Here is a 17,085-nt window from a genome sequence, read left to right as displayed (position 1 = left end):
ATGTTCCAGTTTACAGCGAGAGTGTGTCCGCTTTCTTTATTTCAAATAATCCATGCAGAACTGTCACTTGCAGTGCTGCCATACCCAATACATTTTCCCAAGTAGCAAAAAAATTCAAATGACAGACTGTCCGTTACAGTAAACAAGTTCCAACATAGCGGCCACCTAAATTTACAAAATTTATAAAGTAAATCTACTTCCTATAAGTTCTTAGGTCATTTTTTCAAAAGGCAATAAACTAAGCCTATTCGCTGGCCTTTTGTATAAACCGTTCTTGGTTTTAACATTAACAACCCGCACTACATCATCAGGGCCCGGAAACACCTCCGTAATACGACCCAACGGCCAATGATGTGGGGTCTTCCCATCTTCCTTTAACAAGACTATTTGCCCAATTTCTAGCTTTACTATAGGCCTTCCGCGTTGCTGTATATTGTGTAACTCGCTAATATATTCCCTACGCCAACGTACCCAATAATCTTGAACTATCTTGCGCAACTCCTCGTAACGTTTCAATCTGTTAATGGGCACATCACCAACATTAGGTTCTGGTAGAATGTTCATTGGAGCACCGATGAGAAAATGCCCTGGCGTTAACACATCAAGCTCCTCAGGATCATCGGACAATGGAGTCAATGGTCTACTGTTGAGTTGTGCCTCCACTTGCGCCAGCACCGTCGACATTTCCCCAAACGCCAACCGCCGCTCTCCGACGACCTTTAGCAAGACGCGTTTAGCCGCCTTAACCGCAGCCTCCCAAAGACCGCCAAAGTTTGGCGCATGAGGGGGAATAAAATGCCACTTAATTCCAACGCTGGTGGCATATCTGGAAATATCCTCCACTGCCGAATCATTGCCCAGCATCGCATATAGGTCAGCTATCACCTTACAGGCCCCTTGAAAGTTGAGACCATTGTCGGAATAGACTTCGCTCGGCAATCCTCGTCTTGACGCAAACCGACGAAACGCTGACAAAAACGCCTGTGTAGATAAGGACTCCACCAATTCAATGTGAACTGCTTTCACCGAGAAACACACAAAAATGCAGATGTATGCCTTTTCCGCAGCGGCTCTCCGATGTACTGGCTTCAAATAAATGGGTCCGCAGAAATCTACACCAACTATCGAGAACGCGCGAGCAGGCGTCACTCGAGCCACAGGCATCTGTCCGGGCGGTTGCTGAATTAATACTGGATTCATCCTGTAGCATTCCAGACAACTTCTGCAAACATTGTTGACCAAAGATCGACCTTGCACGGGCCAAAATTCTCTCCTGAGTGTGCTTAGTGTTGCACTTGGTCCGCCATGAAGCGTTAATCGGTGGTAATATTCCGCTACTAGTCGTGCAAATCGAGACTTCTTGGGTAGCGCTAGAGGGAATTTGATGCCGCCCTGTAGTGCGTTAGCGCGATTCAGGCGGCCACCAACTCGGAGAAAACCGTCACCGTCCAAAAAAGGACCCAATGCCTTCAACGGTGATCTAGATCGTATAGGTTGACCAGCAGATAGCTCCTTAATATCAGCCGCAAAATGTATTCTCTGCTCAATTCGAACGATGATTGTTTTAGCATCCATTATTTCTTTGAGCGTTAAAACGCTTCCTCTACGATGCTTGTACTTCCGCTGGCAAAACCGAATAAACCTCAGGCAATAAGCAGTGATCCGTAGAAGCCTATCATACGAAGAAAATCTATTGCACCAGTCGTTTACTTCGATATTTACAGCGGACACTAACGAAATTTTCCGCCGCTCCAACAACTCCTCATCCGGAGGTGGCATTACGCCACTAATCGGCCATTCTTCCTTTGCGCACTGTAGCCACGATGGACCATAGAACCATGCCTGCGACGCCAACAGCTCCCTAGGCAAGGCTCCCCTTGAAACAATGTCGGCAGGATTTTCGATTCCTTTCACATGCATCCAGGAACAACCATGCGTCAAATCCTGTATCTCGGAGACTCTATTGGCAACGTACGTTGCCCAAGAATAGGATGGCGCTCGCAGCCAATGCAGGACGATTGTAGCATCCGTCCACATTAGGATTTCCACCTCTGTAAGCTTTAATGCGTCCCGTACCACTTTCTGCAACCTTGAAGCAAGCAGCGCACCGCAAAGCTCCAACCGAGCTAAACTTACTCTTTTGAGCGGCGCTGGACGAGACTTAGCTGCACATAGTTCTACCATCACCTTCCCGCTGCTATCAATAGATCGCAAATATACACACGCACCGTAAGCAGCCTCGGACGCGTCCGAAAAACAATGCATCTGTATAGCAATGGGGTTAGGCACGACAGCTATGCGAGAGAACCTTAATTCCTTTAATAGCACCAGTTGCGACTGAAATGTATACCATCTCTCTTGCATATCAGTGGGTATGTCTTGATCCCAGTCGCTAGTTGACAACCACAGCATCTGCATGTTGATTTTTGCCCACGCCGTTACTGGAGCAACTAGACCCAATGGATCATATATGCGCGCTATTAATGAGTACACCTTTCGACGGGACCAACACCCATTGTTCATCGCACTGTTGGACTCGATATACAGATGATCTGAAGCAGGCAGCCACGCTATGCCCAAAGTTTTTATAGGCTCCTCGGAGTCTTCAAATATTCTTACCTTAGATGTTGCTCTTTCTTCTGCTGGCACGTTACGCAAGGCCTCCGGCTTGTTAGAGCTCCATTTCGTAAGATGAAAACCTCCTCTGGCTAACAGCATCGTCAGCTCAGCCTGTAACTTAATGGCTTCCTCCACACTGGTGGCACCACCGATGTAGTCATCCACATAGAAATCTTCCAACAGTGCTTGCTTTGCTAATGGAAACTTTGCACCTTCATCATTCGCCAACTGGTGTAGCACTCGGATGGACAGGAAGGAGGATGGTGCCAAACCAAACGTAACCCTTTGTAGCTCGTACACTTCTAACGGCTGATCGGATGACTCACGCCACAGGATGCGTTGAAAACGAGTGTGGTCAGGATGCACCTTGACTTGTAGGTACATCTGCTTAATGTCTGCCACTAACACCACGCTCTTCATGCGAAATTTCATTAACAACGCCAACAAGTTTTCTTGGATTACAGGTCCCGTCAGCAACAAATCATTGAGAGACTTACCGCTGTCGGTACTGGCTGAACCGTCGAATACGGGTCGAACTTTGGTACTGTTACTTGACCCTTTGATCACTGGATGATGCGGCAAGTAATAGTGTGCTTCGGCGCTATCTAATTTTTCTGTGGCTTTGCTTAAAAAACCTTTGCCGATGTAGTCTTTAATCACAGCCGTATATTCTTGTCGCAACCATTGATCCCGCTTGAAACGGCGTTCCAATTGAAAAAATCTCTTGCGTGCTGTTAACTCGGATTGTCCTAATTGATTTCGCAAATCAGACTTAAATGGGAGCTTGACAACATACCTGCCCCTCTCATCCCGATGATGGAATTGCACAAAGTGAGCTTCGCAATCCTTTTCTTCTTGAGTGCATTGCGGCGCCTCACGAACCTCTTCGCTAATCCAAAACCGTTCAATTAAGTCCTCTAATCGAGTGCACGAGCCACAAGTCGCAGTTTCACCATTATTTGCCACTACTGGAGTTTTGCCAATTGCCACCCAACCAAAAACGGTATTAATGAAGGTAGGAAGTGTAGGTATCTCAAGCCTGATGATTCCGCGATTGTCCGGTTTCAAAAATGACGCATATAGTTCAGAACCTAACAACAAATCTATTTCGTGATCACCATCAAAATCTGGATCCGCGAGCTCCAAGGTTTTGGGTAGATTCTGCCTGTTCAATCGCGCACCTGTCACTGGTCTGTAACTAGATATTGCCGGCAATACGAGAAACTCCATTTGTGCTTGGAAACCATTGTTTCGCGAACTTACTCGTGTTGTCACCGACTTAGTAACATCTACCTTAGAGCGACCCACTCCGGTCAACGCTATTTTACTTTCGTGTTGAGGCAAATGAAGCCGTTCTGCAAGGCCCTTGGTCATCAGGTTCACCTGGGATCCACTGTCAATTAATGCTCTTGCAGGCAACCAATTATTTCCCCATGCACGCACATTCACTATAGCCGTCGACAATAATACAGATGTGCATCTTTTGTCCGATGACGCGTTCGCTACTGCATCTTGAATGCCACTGGCAGATGGAATCTCTTCACGAGACGAAGAGGGAATTTCTTCAGCATGAGTGTCACCATGTAAAAGAGCATGATGCTTTCGGTTACAAAAATTGCACCGCACTCGGGACCAGCATTTTGCCTGAAAATGCCCCTGCTTTAAACAGTTAGCACACAATTTCTTCACGTTCACTATTTCCCTGCGCCGTGGCACTGATAAACTTCGAAACGATTCACAATGCTCCACCATGTGGGAACCATCGCATTTTGCGCACTTTATTTCCGCAGCCACATTGGTCGCAACACGCCGTTCACTAATGAATTTGCCGCTCGCCGTAGGCCTATCCACAGTACATGCTTCCAATATGCGTGTTTGAGTGCGCAGAAAGTTTAACAAATCGTTCACCGTGTTCTTTTCATTCTCTTCCACGTGTTTTTCCCACTTTTGCTGGGTGTTATCGTCCAGCTTAGAAATGATTATTTGAATAATCATACATCCCCACTGTTCTGTATTCTCACCTAGCTGTGTAAGAATTTTCAAGTTCCTTTCAAAGCAGTCAATAAGTGCATGAACCCCTGCCGTACTCATGATTTTCATGCGTGGCCATTGTAGCATAGCATTCACGTGTCGTTTCTTCAAAAGATATTCATTTGAATAGCGCTTCTTCAAAGCCGTCCACGCTACGTTATAATTCGCACTACAAGCCTGCAAGGCATCCACCACCTTTAGTGCTTCACCTTTCAAAGAGCCTTTCAAGTAAAGCATTTTTTCTACCAACGAAAGGTTTTGGTTTTCATGAACACTGACAAGGAACATGTCATGAAAAGGGAGCCATTCGTCGAATTTACCCGAAAATTGTGGTAGCGTTAAACGCGGCAATCTAAGTCGATTGTTTTCTTCACTCGTTCGCTCCACCTTCACACTCGGGCGCTCACCTCCTGCATGCAGTTTTCCTAATAATTGTCCTTTCAAACACATGACTTTGTCTTCTATGCTTCCGTATATCTCTTCATTTTCGTCGCAGTTCTCCTGCGCCCTGATCAGCCGAGACACTTCCTGGAACTCCTTCCAACGCTCGTCCAATAGGCCTGCACGCGGTGTCAGTTCTGAGAATTCATTCTCTTTATACTGCGCCAAAAACGTGTCGATTCGTGTCAGCGACCGCACGATCCTATCGCGCTCGCGCTTTAGCACTTGAATGTTTGATACCACTTCCATGTTCATGTTATGCATCGTGTTTTCCATACTCGGAGCATCCGCAAAACCAGCAAAATCGTCTTCTTCAAAGGTCGACATGCCTGACTCCAAACACTGTTCACGCACACGGCAAAATAAAGATTGATTTCACACGCCTTTGCGATTTTTACAAAAAGAAATCACCAGTCTATGCCTTTTTCTTGACTCCAACCGCTGTTCACGTACACCGAAACAAAGATTGATTTCACACGCTTCCGCGATTTTTGCACAAAGAAATCACTAATAGTCTCAATATGTCCTTTTCACTTTGTCTACAATCGCCAAAACTAAGCACAAATATTCCACAATCCTGGTCACGGCACCAATGTTGCTTTCTAACACCTTGGCGATTCCAGCCCCTACGTTGTGATATAACTTTTTTGTTTTACGAAGTGATCGAGACGTCTGCTCATGTTCCAGTTTACAGCGAGAGTGTGTCCGCTTTCTTTATTTCAAATAATCCATGCAGAACTGTCACTTGCAGTGCTGCCATACCCAATACATTTTCCCAAGTAGCAAAAAAATTCAAATGACAGACTGTCCGTTACAGTAAACAAGTTCCAACACTCAGTAAATTTGATTGTTACTTAAAAATCGTTCTCCTGCCTGCCCTGAACACATTTTACATATTTTTGTTGCTTTTGTCACACTGTCGAGCATGATGATTGTATAAAACATTGTGCAAGCTTTATATATATTCACATTTCCAGTAAGGCCCAATATTCACACCGCCTCGTGATTCGTTGTAACATATCGAAAATGATCATTAATTCATAATTTATTGTTTATGGTTAATGGAATGTGGAATTGCGCTGATATTACGGTTGTAAGCTGGAATGGTTGTGTACCAAATGTCCGGAGCATGTATATCTTTATTAAGGCTGAATTTGGAAACAAATTCCTTTGATGTGCCCTTTGCCGGTATGAATTGTGAATGTGTCCCGTGTGGGTATGCCAACATTAATCAAATGCAATCGAACTACAAACAACAAGGCAAGCATTCCGCAGACAAGTCTTGTGTTCGTAGGTTTAATATTCTTTTTTACACATTAAAACTTTTTTCCCTACCTCTCTCTCTCTCTATTGGCAACCGTGATTCGAACATAGAATTATTCAAAAACTGTTAAAACAGAGATGTTTATAATACTAAAATTGGACGGACGAGTTCCATGAAACGTAAAATTAAGACATATACTACGAAAACATAGCTTTTTCCTTATTAAAAAGTAGAAGACACTTGTATAGCATCGGCTTGGACGGTATGCTGATTGAGATTGCCCTACAACGACAGACTAATCATTCCTAAACTAGTACATTTCCCTTATTGCTCCACTATACTCCCACTAGCGACAGAAAACGCAAACCTTTTCCGCCTCTTCGTCAGCAGCTAAAGTCAAAACCGAACCGGTACCCCATTGTTAACTGTTGTACTTTGCGATGATGAATTCGATTGATCGATGGGATATGGAATATGATTCGTATTCGTTTGGGGGACACTTAGTTATGCTATGCCAAGCCGCAAGTCGTTTTGTGCATCAAATAGACTTTACAGATGTGCGTTTTTATCGAACGATTTCTCCCTGCAGGCCTTAACGAAACGGAAACACCGCTTTAGGCTTTCGACTCACTGTCCATCTGGAATTGCGTTTGTGATTCCTTCAGCTGTCGTCGTTTACGGGCCTGCACGTGCGCCTCGGTAAAGAACAGCGAGGAACAAACGGCACACGCAACAACACCGATGCAGGCTAGGATGAACGACCATCCGAACCAATTGTTCGCGTGTTCCGGCATCCACTTGTCCTTGTTGCCGAAGCAGGCAAATACGATCACACCAATGCTGCCGCAGATCGAGGCCGCCAACGTAATGTAACTGATTGCCTGTAGAAAAAAAAAACGATACAAGGAGACCATTTAATTTGCGTGCGAAGAGAATGTTTGGCAGGAAAAGGATTGTTTGCTACACTACCTTGATGAGTTTGACAAAGAACTTTTGATCTGGGCCGGCACAAAGAAAGTACAGTAGTACCAACACCATCGCCAATATTACACCTATGGCACAGAGCGTGTAAAAGAACTGCGTTGCAACCATGAAAGCTGAAATGGAGAAAGTAATAATTTTATGTCATTACACTAACTGCAAAGAACAACAAAAACCCACTGTGTAGCAAGTTTTGTTGTAAATCATGCAAATGAATGCTCTACAAGAAGGCAAGTTCTGCTTCTGGAGATACATTGCCAAGACGCATGCCAAGTCCTGCCACAAGTAATAAAGAGTGATTCAAGTTTAAAAAACAATATTAAAATGCCTATGCAAGTAAAATAATTGCAAAACTTTGCGTGTCGCGCCACCGGAACCGATAGTGGCATACAGTTAACGCCTCGTTCCATTCACTCATAGACCACCTGCGATTGGTGTCCCATGTCCATAGGAGAACAGAGCCGAACCTTCACGCAACCCAGCCAGAACAAAGCAATCCCGCGCGTGGTTAACCATTACAAAAGGTTTTCCACTTTCAAACTACAATTTCGAACGCCTACGATTCGTTGGAGATACTTCACCATCCCGTGACACGCGTCCCTAAGGTTCGTGACCGGAGTTGTACAATTTCACATACGAACACCTTTCCCGCTAGGATGGAAAACTGTACACTAGGCTAGGTGGGGCACGGAAATAAACCCTCTTGCTCGCGTTGTGCAAAACGACACGGAAAATCGTACCCCAATCGTTGTGACTCATGAGACTGCCCATCGATGACAACATTCTATTCGTCTAACCACGCGGAACCCGCTACTGTTAATTAGTTCAATTAAAGTGTCGTTCAATGGTCGATCGAGTGCTCTGCAGTCGGCTGTAGTCACGCGCGCACCCGCATCCCGCGACCCTCGCTTGTCGCTACTTACGTGGGATGAGAAATCCACGGATCTCGTCGTATCCGGTCGTGAACGGGTCATACACCCAGCGGCAACCGACGAAAAAGCGACGCTGATAGTCATCGTTCACGTCTGGCAGCGAACGGAAGCAGTGCGTCCACAGGCCCAGCCGGTCCAGCTTGGCGCCGGTAATGCGATAGTCGCTCACCAACCAGCTCGGTGTGGCAAACGCGACCAGTATCGTCACCAGTGCGATCACAAACACTCCAACACCGCAGTTGCCCGACAGGGACCGTCGTTTCATGGTGGCTAAATCACTGCAAAAAAGGGAACGGGGAGAGAAATTCGCAACGCGAAGGTTATTTATTAAATCACTATAAAAGTCAATAGTCGAATGGAATCTGCTGTACTACAAAAGCTGATGATGAGAAGCATTATTGAAGAAGCCAACATGGAAGCTTGTTTTTTCGAGCAAAGAATGACTCTGTCCACCGTGTTCAGTCAATTGTGTCCGAAGCAGGTGATAAGACCTTAAACAATAAGAACCTTCTACCAGAAAAGAATCCCTTTTTGGCACTGTGCCTATGCATTTCAAGTGCTTCAATTCCATGCCCTAACAGTCAAAGTTCGTGCAAAAATGTTTTCCCCGTCTTTCTGTTTGGGGAGCGACAGAACGCGGTAACTACCGAACCGTAAAGCACCGTCTTTAAAAAGCAACCTGTTGCCCTACGATCGACACGCTAAAAGAACGTTATACAGCCCTTTTTCGTTCACATGCACGTTCTGGAACTGCACACACAAGCGAAAGTTTTCAATAATTGCTCATTTCTTGCCGGTGCCGCTATGTGAAGGGATGATAACACCCTTACCCTAGCGGGAAGTCAACAGCAAACGGTACTCTGAAGGTGGAATTTGTGCAAAAAAAAACAAAATGGGGGAGAGACAGTAAAAAGTTTGCCCCAGTGGAGGATCAAACCCCTTTGGAGGCCCAGGGCGGAATTTTTAAAAGGGGGCCTATAATTTTGCTGCGGCATTATCGGTGTTAGGGAGGTGTACTTCTAAAATGATTTAACAACACCAGCAAAGTCTCGGAAAGAAAGCTCCCTTGCGTACACCTCAGAGTTCTGTTGCGTAGCCCTGTAAACGGGTCTAGTAAGCTATCTCTATATATAAACGTTTGTTTGCGCTAAGGAGAACCATAACGCTTGGATCACATTTTCTACGATTTACGTACATTTACGATTCCTGATTAGTCCAACGCCTTCTACGATTTTTCGCCCAAGCTCCCATCACTATTGCATTGCATACTATCAAACCCGTGAAAGCGATCGCTAGTATAAGGAAAATGGATGAAACAGAAAGCATCCTTCATTTCGCTGAAACTTTCAATCGGCTGGTACGAAATTCCATACAAAACCAGCTGTTTTCAGATTTCCGATACCAGGAAGTTCTTGTAACATGGCGAGCCCCTAGGCGATCGCCTACTTCGCCTACCGTTTGATCCGCCGCTGTTTTGCCCCCAAACAAGTGTATATTCAATTAAATGCAAACTGTATACGAGTGTATCAGAAGCGAACAAGAACGCCGGACCGCAAAATCATTAAAGTAGAACAAATGGCCCATCCCCTTACGCTCGGTCTCCCACCCTCTCTCTCTCTGTGTTTCTCTATTTCGTTCCATTTGAATCTTGGGGACCTGAATTTGAATTTTGCCAATTAAAGGATCAGTGTTGCTACGGTGCAAGGGGAACAGAAAGGTATATTCCAGATACAGATGTCTATTTCAAAGATTCTTGTGCGCTCCATATCCTCAAAATTCAGTCATGAACGGTTTGAGGGTCCAGGGTCCTGATTTGAATGACTCCTCAATAAAGGTTCATATGAACGACTCGTTTCAAAAGATGCATTCATTACAACACTAGTACAGATCCTATAGCTAGTAATCGCAGACCATGTAATCTTCGTAATGATCTTCACCCCCTATATCTTGTTCAAATGTTTGATAAATGAGCAAGATTTAGAGCGCAAGAAATACAACAATACTTCCCGCAACTACATAAACTACAATTATCTGGAGGTTTGCGTGCGCTTCACTCTTGCCAGAAGTTTGTCCCCAAAGAGAACAGTTCCCCCCAAATTCTCAAGAACCCCACACACACAAGAAGGAACTACTTCACGAAGTTGTAGCGAAAAATACCTCTTGTCACGAACATGTTAACAACGCAGAAGAAAGCGTTGGAAACCCCCTGGATTCTAGTTCTCAAAAGTACCACAAATTGCTTCACTTTATAGGTCGACCCGCGAGGAAAAGCACAACAAGATTGAGTGTGAGTCTCATTCCGCCGTATTGTCGCACTATAAATAAGCACAATTACTACTACCCTTGCGAAGCGTGGAAATGCAGTGGCAGCGAAAGGAATTGAGCTCGCTACAGCCGACGATCATCATTACGCTAAAGTGGTTATAGGGAAGCGTTTTAACAGCAGCAAGTGCAAGCGTTTAACAAATGCGTCTAGTAAATATGAGCTTGAGTAAGTGTGTCAAACAAGCAGATGAATGTATTACAAAGGGGACATTTTTGGGGTTGGGATCTTAAGTGGCATGCATTGTTTTTTTTTTATTACCGGTACCGGACGCAACTGGATGTAAAGGAATGCAGCAGTTTGGAACCGTGCAGTCAACCTTTGAAGTACTCACAATGGTTGGGTATTGAAAACAGTCTCTTGTCTCGCCGTTTTACACCTTTTGCTGGTACCCCCTGGGCCGGGGTGGTCAGTTGATATAGCCCCCCCGTGTGTTTCTACTCGTGTGTGAAACTCTTAGAGCCTACTATGGTGTACGGTGTAATCCTTGAGAGTGTCTCTAAGCGTTTCTATGCTGCACAGTACAAAACAAACGTTTATACTAACATTGGGCGGCACCTAATGGAAGGAGAGGAAATCGACGATACGGAGTTATAGCTGTGCAACGCGATCAACACACAGAGAGCGTTTTGTCCTTGTCCTTGTGGGGGAGTGCTTCAACATCTTGCTTCTATTGTCTTCCAATCGCGATCACAATTAACGGCGACAATGCCATGTGTGCGCGGACACCTGTGAGACCTGGCTCGCTCGTGCGAGGATTATAAGGGAATGCCAAACCAACACACGAAAAGCACGATCGTCCGGTGACACAATACTGTTCCCGCCACAATAGAGCCAACCGCAAATGACGCGGTCGGTTCCACGGCCCGCGCGCAGACACTATTGTTTAATGCATCGCTGCATCCGTCCATGACACGGTTCACCCGCGTTTAACTTCATCAAAACGAAACAAGCCTTATTTAATACATCAACACCTTCTCCTTCTTTCTTTCTGTCTTCCTTTGCTTTGCACAGTTTTCTTCGAGCCCACGGATATGCGGATTGCGGCAAGACCGTTCTACACCGGCCACACCAAACTGGCCAACCTCGCCAAACGTGCCATCAAGTTCATCTCGCCCAACATCCACGAGCTGGCCGAAATTGCCCGAGCGCTCCACTATCCCGGTTCGATTCCGACCAAATCCATGCACGAGTACGCCACGGTCAGCGAGCTGCTTGCGGACATTAGACCGCTCGGGATGTTTGTGAATCGGACCATCGATCACGTGCTCGTTACGCTCGGCCATCACGGTGCGGCGGTGTTTCGGCGTACCTCACCATCGGTTCCATTCTTCGATGCGGTGCTCCACCAGTATCGAGCAGCGCCGGATGATGAGTCGGACGCACAAGGACGCTTCTATCCCGGTCGCAAACATACCAAAATCGTGAACGTCTCCGGTGCGGGTGATAGTTTCAACAGTGGATTCATCGTGGCTGCACTTGCGGGATGTTCGGAACCGGTGTGCATGAATGTGGCACTCGAAGCGGCCGGGTGTGCTCTGCAGGCACGCGGTGCGGTTGCGAATCAATACTTCAACCGAACGCATCCCTGCTGGGTGAATGAACGGGGAGCCCCATTTCAACCGCTTTAGACCAATAGGGTACAACATTCGGGAGTTTTTTGCGGACTAGTCGAAGGAGGAAAAACGATTTCTATGTTTTTACCACACCACAAGTGTGCCATACGAATCCACAATGATTGGAAAGTAAGCGCCTACAATATAATCTTAGCGTAAGAAAAAAATGAGTTCCCCCTCGCTTGAGTAGCAACTTCGGTTTGGTGGAGGGGACTTTTAATGTGAACCACCGAAGTTGGAAGCGACCGTACATGCCAACCCAACATGCCAAACAATTCCAACGCTTGCTCGGTCGAGACGGTTCTATAGTGAGTGGGGCATTGTGTTTTGTTCTAGTGTTATGCAATGCCCTGAAGCGAACAAAATCCGCATCCAAGTAATCACAGACGATAGTTTTCCCACACTGCTAGCGGGTAGTGGTTGGAAAGGCAGAGAGAGAGGTTGGCATGGCGAGATATATTTATGATCCGATGCCAGATAGAACGGCGCAAGTAACATGATAGCATTCAACGTGACATTCACAAACACAAACCAATTAATTCCGATTTAAATGTTTTAAGATGTGAAACAATTCCTTTTTCCAACCTTACACAAACAGTACATTTAACGCAAAAAAAAATGCTCCGTTAGAAGGGGTGCATCAGTTTTAGCAGTACACCGATTAAAACATGGGACAGCATATGTAAATATCTACGAGGAAATAAATAGAGGTTTCTCATTAAAAACCGCTTCCAGACAAACAAACCCCAACCAATGTTGCCATCAATTAGCTTAACAACTTTAAACGTTCTTCCGTAAGTACGGGTAAGTTTACTCGCTTCCAAAGCAAACTATGACTCCTTCTCAACAACGGATCACCTTTATGTTTTTTTTGTGGTCACCATAACAACGTGACACATTTTTCTCACTTAAATGCTGATGAGGATCACCACAAAGCTTTCACAATAACAAACCGGAAGGGGACATTTGAGGCCATCGGGAGATGCTTGAAATATTTTGCCAAAAGAAAACAAAAACCCAACTCCCAGCAGTGTAACTAAATATTTACATGTTTGATTCCTCATTCCATTAATTTGACGAACGACTCATAAAGAGTCATTCAAATTACGAGTCGATTCTCAAAAGGTTTACGAAACCTCGGCAGTGGAGGATCAATCCCCTTGGAGGCCCATGGCGGAATTATAAATGGGGTCTCTAATTTTAAAAACGATGAGTTGTTTGATCCGCCGTAGATCCCTTTCTCAACTCATCCACTAATCCTAGATCAAACTATTCAAAGAAAAGAAGATCAAACTAATATCACATATCATATATATCACAACATATCACATATATCAGCAGATTGACTCGCGGTACTGTTTGCCTCCCACATTCCCACATTCCCACATGGTTATTCTTCTTCTTGATGACAATCTTTGTCGGGGGACAACACAGAGCAAAATGGAAAGAATTAAGTGAATTTAAGTATTTAATAAAATACCTATTGTAACGTATTTAATACCGTAAGTATGTAATGTCCACCTCACAAAAGCTAGAGGAGCACACGATCATCTCAGTCGTCATTGCATATTATTCTTAAGCGCTTGTCCTTTCGTCGAAGTCTCTCCGCGCATGCGATCGGAGCCACCAAAAAGCGACCGGTTTTGTGATTTCTGACACCAAGAGAGCATCCATGAAAGGAGATAACATCAATCTGATCCGCACAAGGATCCGCCATGTTTGTATAGGACGTTTGCTCACGTAATCAGTCACTGTGATGCTATTGATCAATTAAAGATCTTCTACGATTGGCTATTAGTTACACATACTATCAAACCAGGGAGAGCCATCGATAGAGTAAATAGCTCAGGTACTGTGGGGAGAATCCTCCGTCTCATTTCATCCATCCAGTTGCTACAGTGCGTCTCAAAACTGAACAGCAGTTAAGTTTTTTAATTATTAGCAGTAGGAAATGTGCAGTGTCACTATTTCCGAAGACATTATGTATTGTTTATTGTTCGGTTATTTCGCAATAATTATATCTCTTGTCGTCATGGAGTTTCCGGGAGTTTAGAAGGATTCCATGCATAAATATATGATTTCAATACTCCTTATTGTTATTTCCATAAAAATGAACTTGGCTAGAGTCATATAAGGGTGCTAGCACATTTGGACGAACGGAAAGAGAGGAAAGATCAGTCGACGGATCAAGCGCTATGATCACTAGAGGGAAGGGTACAGCTAAATGAAATGATACCACGTGGTACGGAAATTTGTGCTAGCTCTTCGTTGATCATGCTCTCTTGGTGTCAGAAACCAAAAATTTCACCGTTTCTGAGCGTTTTTGACGGACGGATCGGCGCAAAATACGAAAGAGATGCAGGATCCGTTTTGCCTTTTCCCCCGCACTCTAATTCGTTTGATAGGAATGTGAGAGGAATGTTCTTTTATAAACCATAATTCTCACATTCCAGCCACCAAAGAAATTGAATTTATGGGTGTATATGGGTATGTTATCACTGACAACTATTAAAGTAAATAAATGTGAACATGGTTTGTTGCTACATGCTATTCAGTGCCAGTGCCAATCTTCCTATCCAAATTGCTGAGCATACTTGGATTGGGTAAAATTTGCCAATCGGTACGACGTGTTTACCGGATGCTGTGCGCAGCGTCACTACGCGGACTATTTCGTCCTTGCCAGGATGAACCGAAATAATACGCGCCCCATTGGCCACAAGGTAGGATGCATGTTGTCTTTTTTGATGATCACCAGTTGATTTTCTTTTAGGGAAACTGATCGACCATTGCAGTGCTTGGTTCGCGCTTGCAATTGCTGTAAGCTATGCTGTTTAAACTATCGGCTTTATCAATACCGCTGTTGCAGATGACAAAACACTCTAATGCGTTTGAATGGTATCACAAGTAATAAAACAGGCCGATTCCGGGGCATTTTGTCCCAACTTCAAATTTCGCCAGGGGATCCGCCATTTGATCCGCCGCTGAATCAATGAATCTATGAGGCAATAACAATAAACAATAATTGAGTCCAGCTGTCCAGCTTGTCCGTGGAGATTCATAAATCTTCAAACCAAAGTCTCAGAGTCATTCATTTCGATTCATGAATCGGAATCAGCATTTCCCAACACTTGAGCAATTAGCACAAGTTCAGCAATTAGTCACTCCTCGCTTACATGGATGATGGAGATGTTGCTGACGTTTGTTTTAACACACCGCGGCGGCGATCTCCACCAACGGCAAATAGACGGGCCACATCTGGGGCACCTATGTTTAAAGTAACGCCAGGAACGGTATCCGCGTGTAATTTCGGGATGACCGTCCAAATAACAACCTTTGTTTTTCCCTCTACATCATCGGACCGGTGTGCTGCCCAAAGTACCGGGGTGTCTGTGGACAAACAACCGCCTGCTCATCACTGCGGGGGGTTTTCCCACAAAACGAGCCCTCAAAACTATTGGGCCAATGAGGCAGTTGTCGGTAAACGGGGACCCGATGTTCGCTTCGAGGATCATCCCAACATGGTGAAGGCTTGTTTGCTTGTGGCAAATAAATCGCCCCATTTCAGGCTGTAGCAGAAGGAAAGTACACTTTAACTGCAACCACCCCACAACACAAGGCAGCCACTTCATCGTTGCCACTTGCTGCGATTGCCAACTGTTGCGCTTCCGTTTGCTTTACTGTGGGGCTCGGAATGGCATGGCTTCCTCTTAATGATGATGGGGAACATCTTCTTCACAGCGATTCGATCAGCGCCGGTCTATTAAAAGTACATTTTTCAGATAATCGGACAGATGTACGATTCGATGATGATTGTGTGTGGTGATAACTATCAACGTTCTAACACCGGTTCCACATTTCTTTAACTTGTATTAGACACTCCTGGGCTTGGAGTGGAATTCCTCCTAATAGTGCCAGCCCCTCCCTATTCCGATGGTGACATAAGGAACGTTGGTACACTTTGTCGACGGAATATCACAAATCTTCGAACTTTCACAGTAGGCCTTGACCGAGAAAGAAGCGTGACATGTGAGTCGTGAATCTTTCACCACCGTAGAAGACTGTTTACGATCGTACTTGATGAGAACGGAAGGGTACATTGCTAATTGGCTCAAAATGAGTCACACTCAAAGGAGATCACGGTGACAAAACAGCACCTCGCATAACACCACACACTCTTGCCAGTCACACAGAGGCGTTTCAACGCCCGATGCCTTTGGAACGTGCGTAATCTTGGAGGGCAAAGCATTCCAGTGCGTGTGGCAACGATCCAGAACATCACAAATGATTTGCTGCTTTCGGAACCAAACTAACCCACTGAACGGAAATGCACAAAACACGAAGACAGCGCCTACTATTGCTGGAACAGGTCACTCTCCGCTTCGTCTACGTCTTCTAGCATCAATCCGCGCGCGCGTTAGTATCGTGTCACCGTACACCATACACTGTTGGTTTGGGGTGTTGGTTCCGCGTAACTGATGACTGCATCTATGAAGCCGAGATGGAAACGCACATTTCGTCTGTCTGGCCGAACTGCATAAACAGCCACACGGACGGTTCACACACAACGCACTGTTTTCATGCTAAACGCAGCACACCTCACCCGATTGTTAGGATAATAAGGTTGCGGGGGTTTATCAAACATCCCCTTGCGGACAACTTACACTGTGGTGGTGATGGTCTTGGCACGCCCAGATAGAAGCTCCGAATTTTGTTGCATTACTTCGCCACACTACGCGTGAGAATGAGAAGAAAATGCCGTCGTCGTTGTCGTCGTCGTCTTCGTAGCCGTATGCCAGTGCGTGAGTTAATACGCACGTCGTTGTGAGATACAAACTGGCTGGAGCAAAAAAAAAAACCTGTCCGCGCCCGTATTCGTTT

At 45.2% G+C, this 17,085-nt stretch overlaps 2 protein-coding genes across 3 annotated transcripts in view; one reads left to right on the top strand and one right to left on the bottom strand.

Moving 5' to 3' along the window:
* The window catches only part of LOC128298323 (uncharacterized), a 171,989-nt gene extending 159,053 nt beyond the window's left edge, over positions 1 to 12,936 (top strand). Inside the window, exon 11 of the mRNA XM_053034072.1 lies at positions 11,606 to 12,936. Within this exon, the coding sequence (XP_052890032.1) occupies positions 11,606 to 12,222 (617 nt within the window). The 3' untranslated portion in view covers positions 12,223 to 12,936. The remainder of the gene's footprint in view (positions 1 to 11,605) is intronic.
* Positions 5,940 to 16,924, bottom strand: LOC128298330 (uncharacterized). 2 transcript variants are annotated; one of them, XM_053034078.1, is made up of 4 exons: positions 16,869 to 16,924; positions 8,260 to 8,546; positions 7,325 to 7,452; positions 5,940 to 7,236 (listed from the first exon to the last, which is right to left on the bottom strand). In XM_053034078.1, the coding sequence occupies exons 1-4, from the start codon at positions 16,922 to 16,924 to the stop codon at positions 6,970 to 6,972; spliced, it is 738 nt and encodes a 245-aa protein (XP_052890038.1). In that variant the 3' UTR covers positions 5,940 to 6,969. The 2 variants fall into 2 exon arrangements, with proteins under 2 accessions (XP_052890038.1, XP_052890039.1); XM_053034079.1 differs by lacking the exon at positions 16,869 to 16,924 and adding an exon at positions 10,926 to 11,019.
* Positions 16,925 to 17,085: the final 161 nt, after the last annotated feature.

Source organism: Anopheles moucheti, chromosome 2 (genome assembly GCF_943734755.1).
Source record: "Anopheles moucheti chromosome 2, idAnoMoucSN_F20_07, whole genome shotgun sequence".
NCBI lineage: Eukaryota > Metazoa > Arthropoda > Insecta > Diptera > Culicidae > Anopheles > Anopheles moucheti.
The sequence above is the reverse complement of the archived record's forward strand: the minus strand, read 5'-3'. Positions and strand labels throughout refer to the sequence as shown.

What these genes read in the sequence shown, in the direction of transcription:
- LOC128298330 (XM_053034078.1), bottom strand. Translation starts at nt 16,924, where the DNA reads ATGCAACAAAATTCGGAGCTTCTATCTGGGCGTGCCAAGACCATCACC. An exon ending in AAGACCATCACCACCACAGT is followed by an intron (nt 8,547 to 16,868) that starts GTAAGTTGTCCG and finishes CCTTTTTTGCAG; the next exon opens with TGATTTAGCCACCATGAAAC. An exon ending in TCTTTGTCAAACTCATCAAG is followed by an intron (nt 7,237 to 7,324) that starts GTAGTGTAGCAA and finishes TTTTTTCTACAG; the next exon opens with GCAATCAGTTACATTACGTT.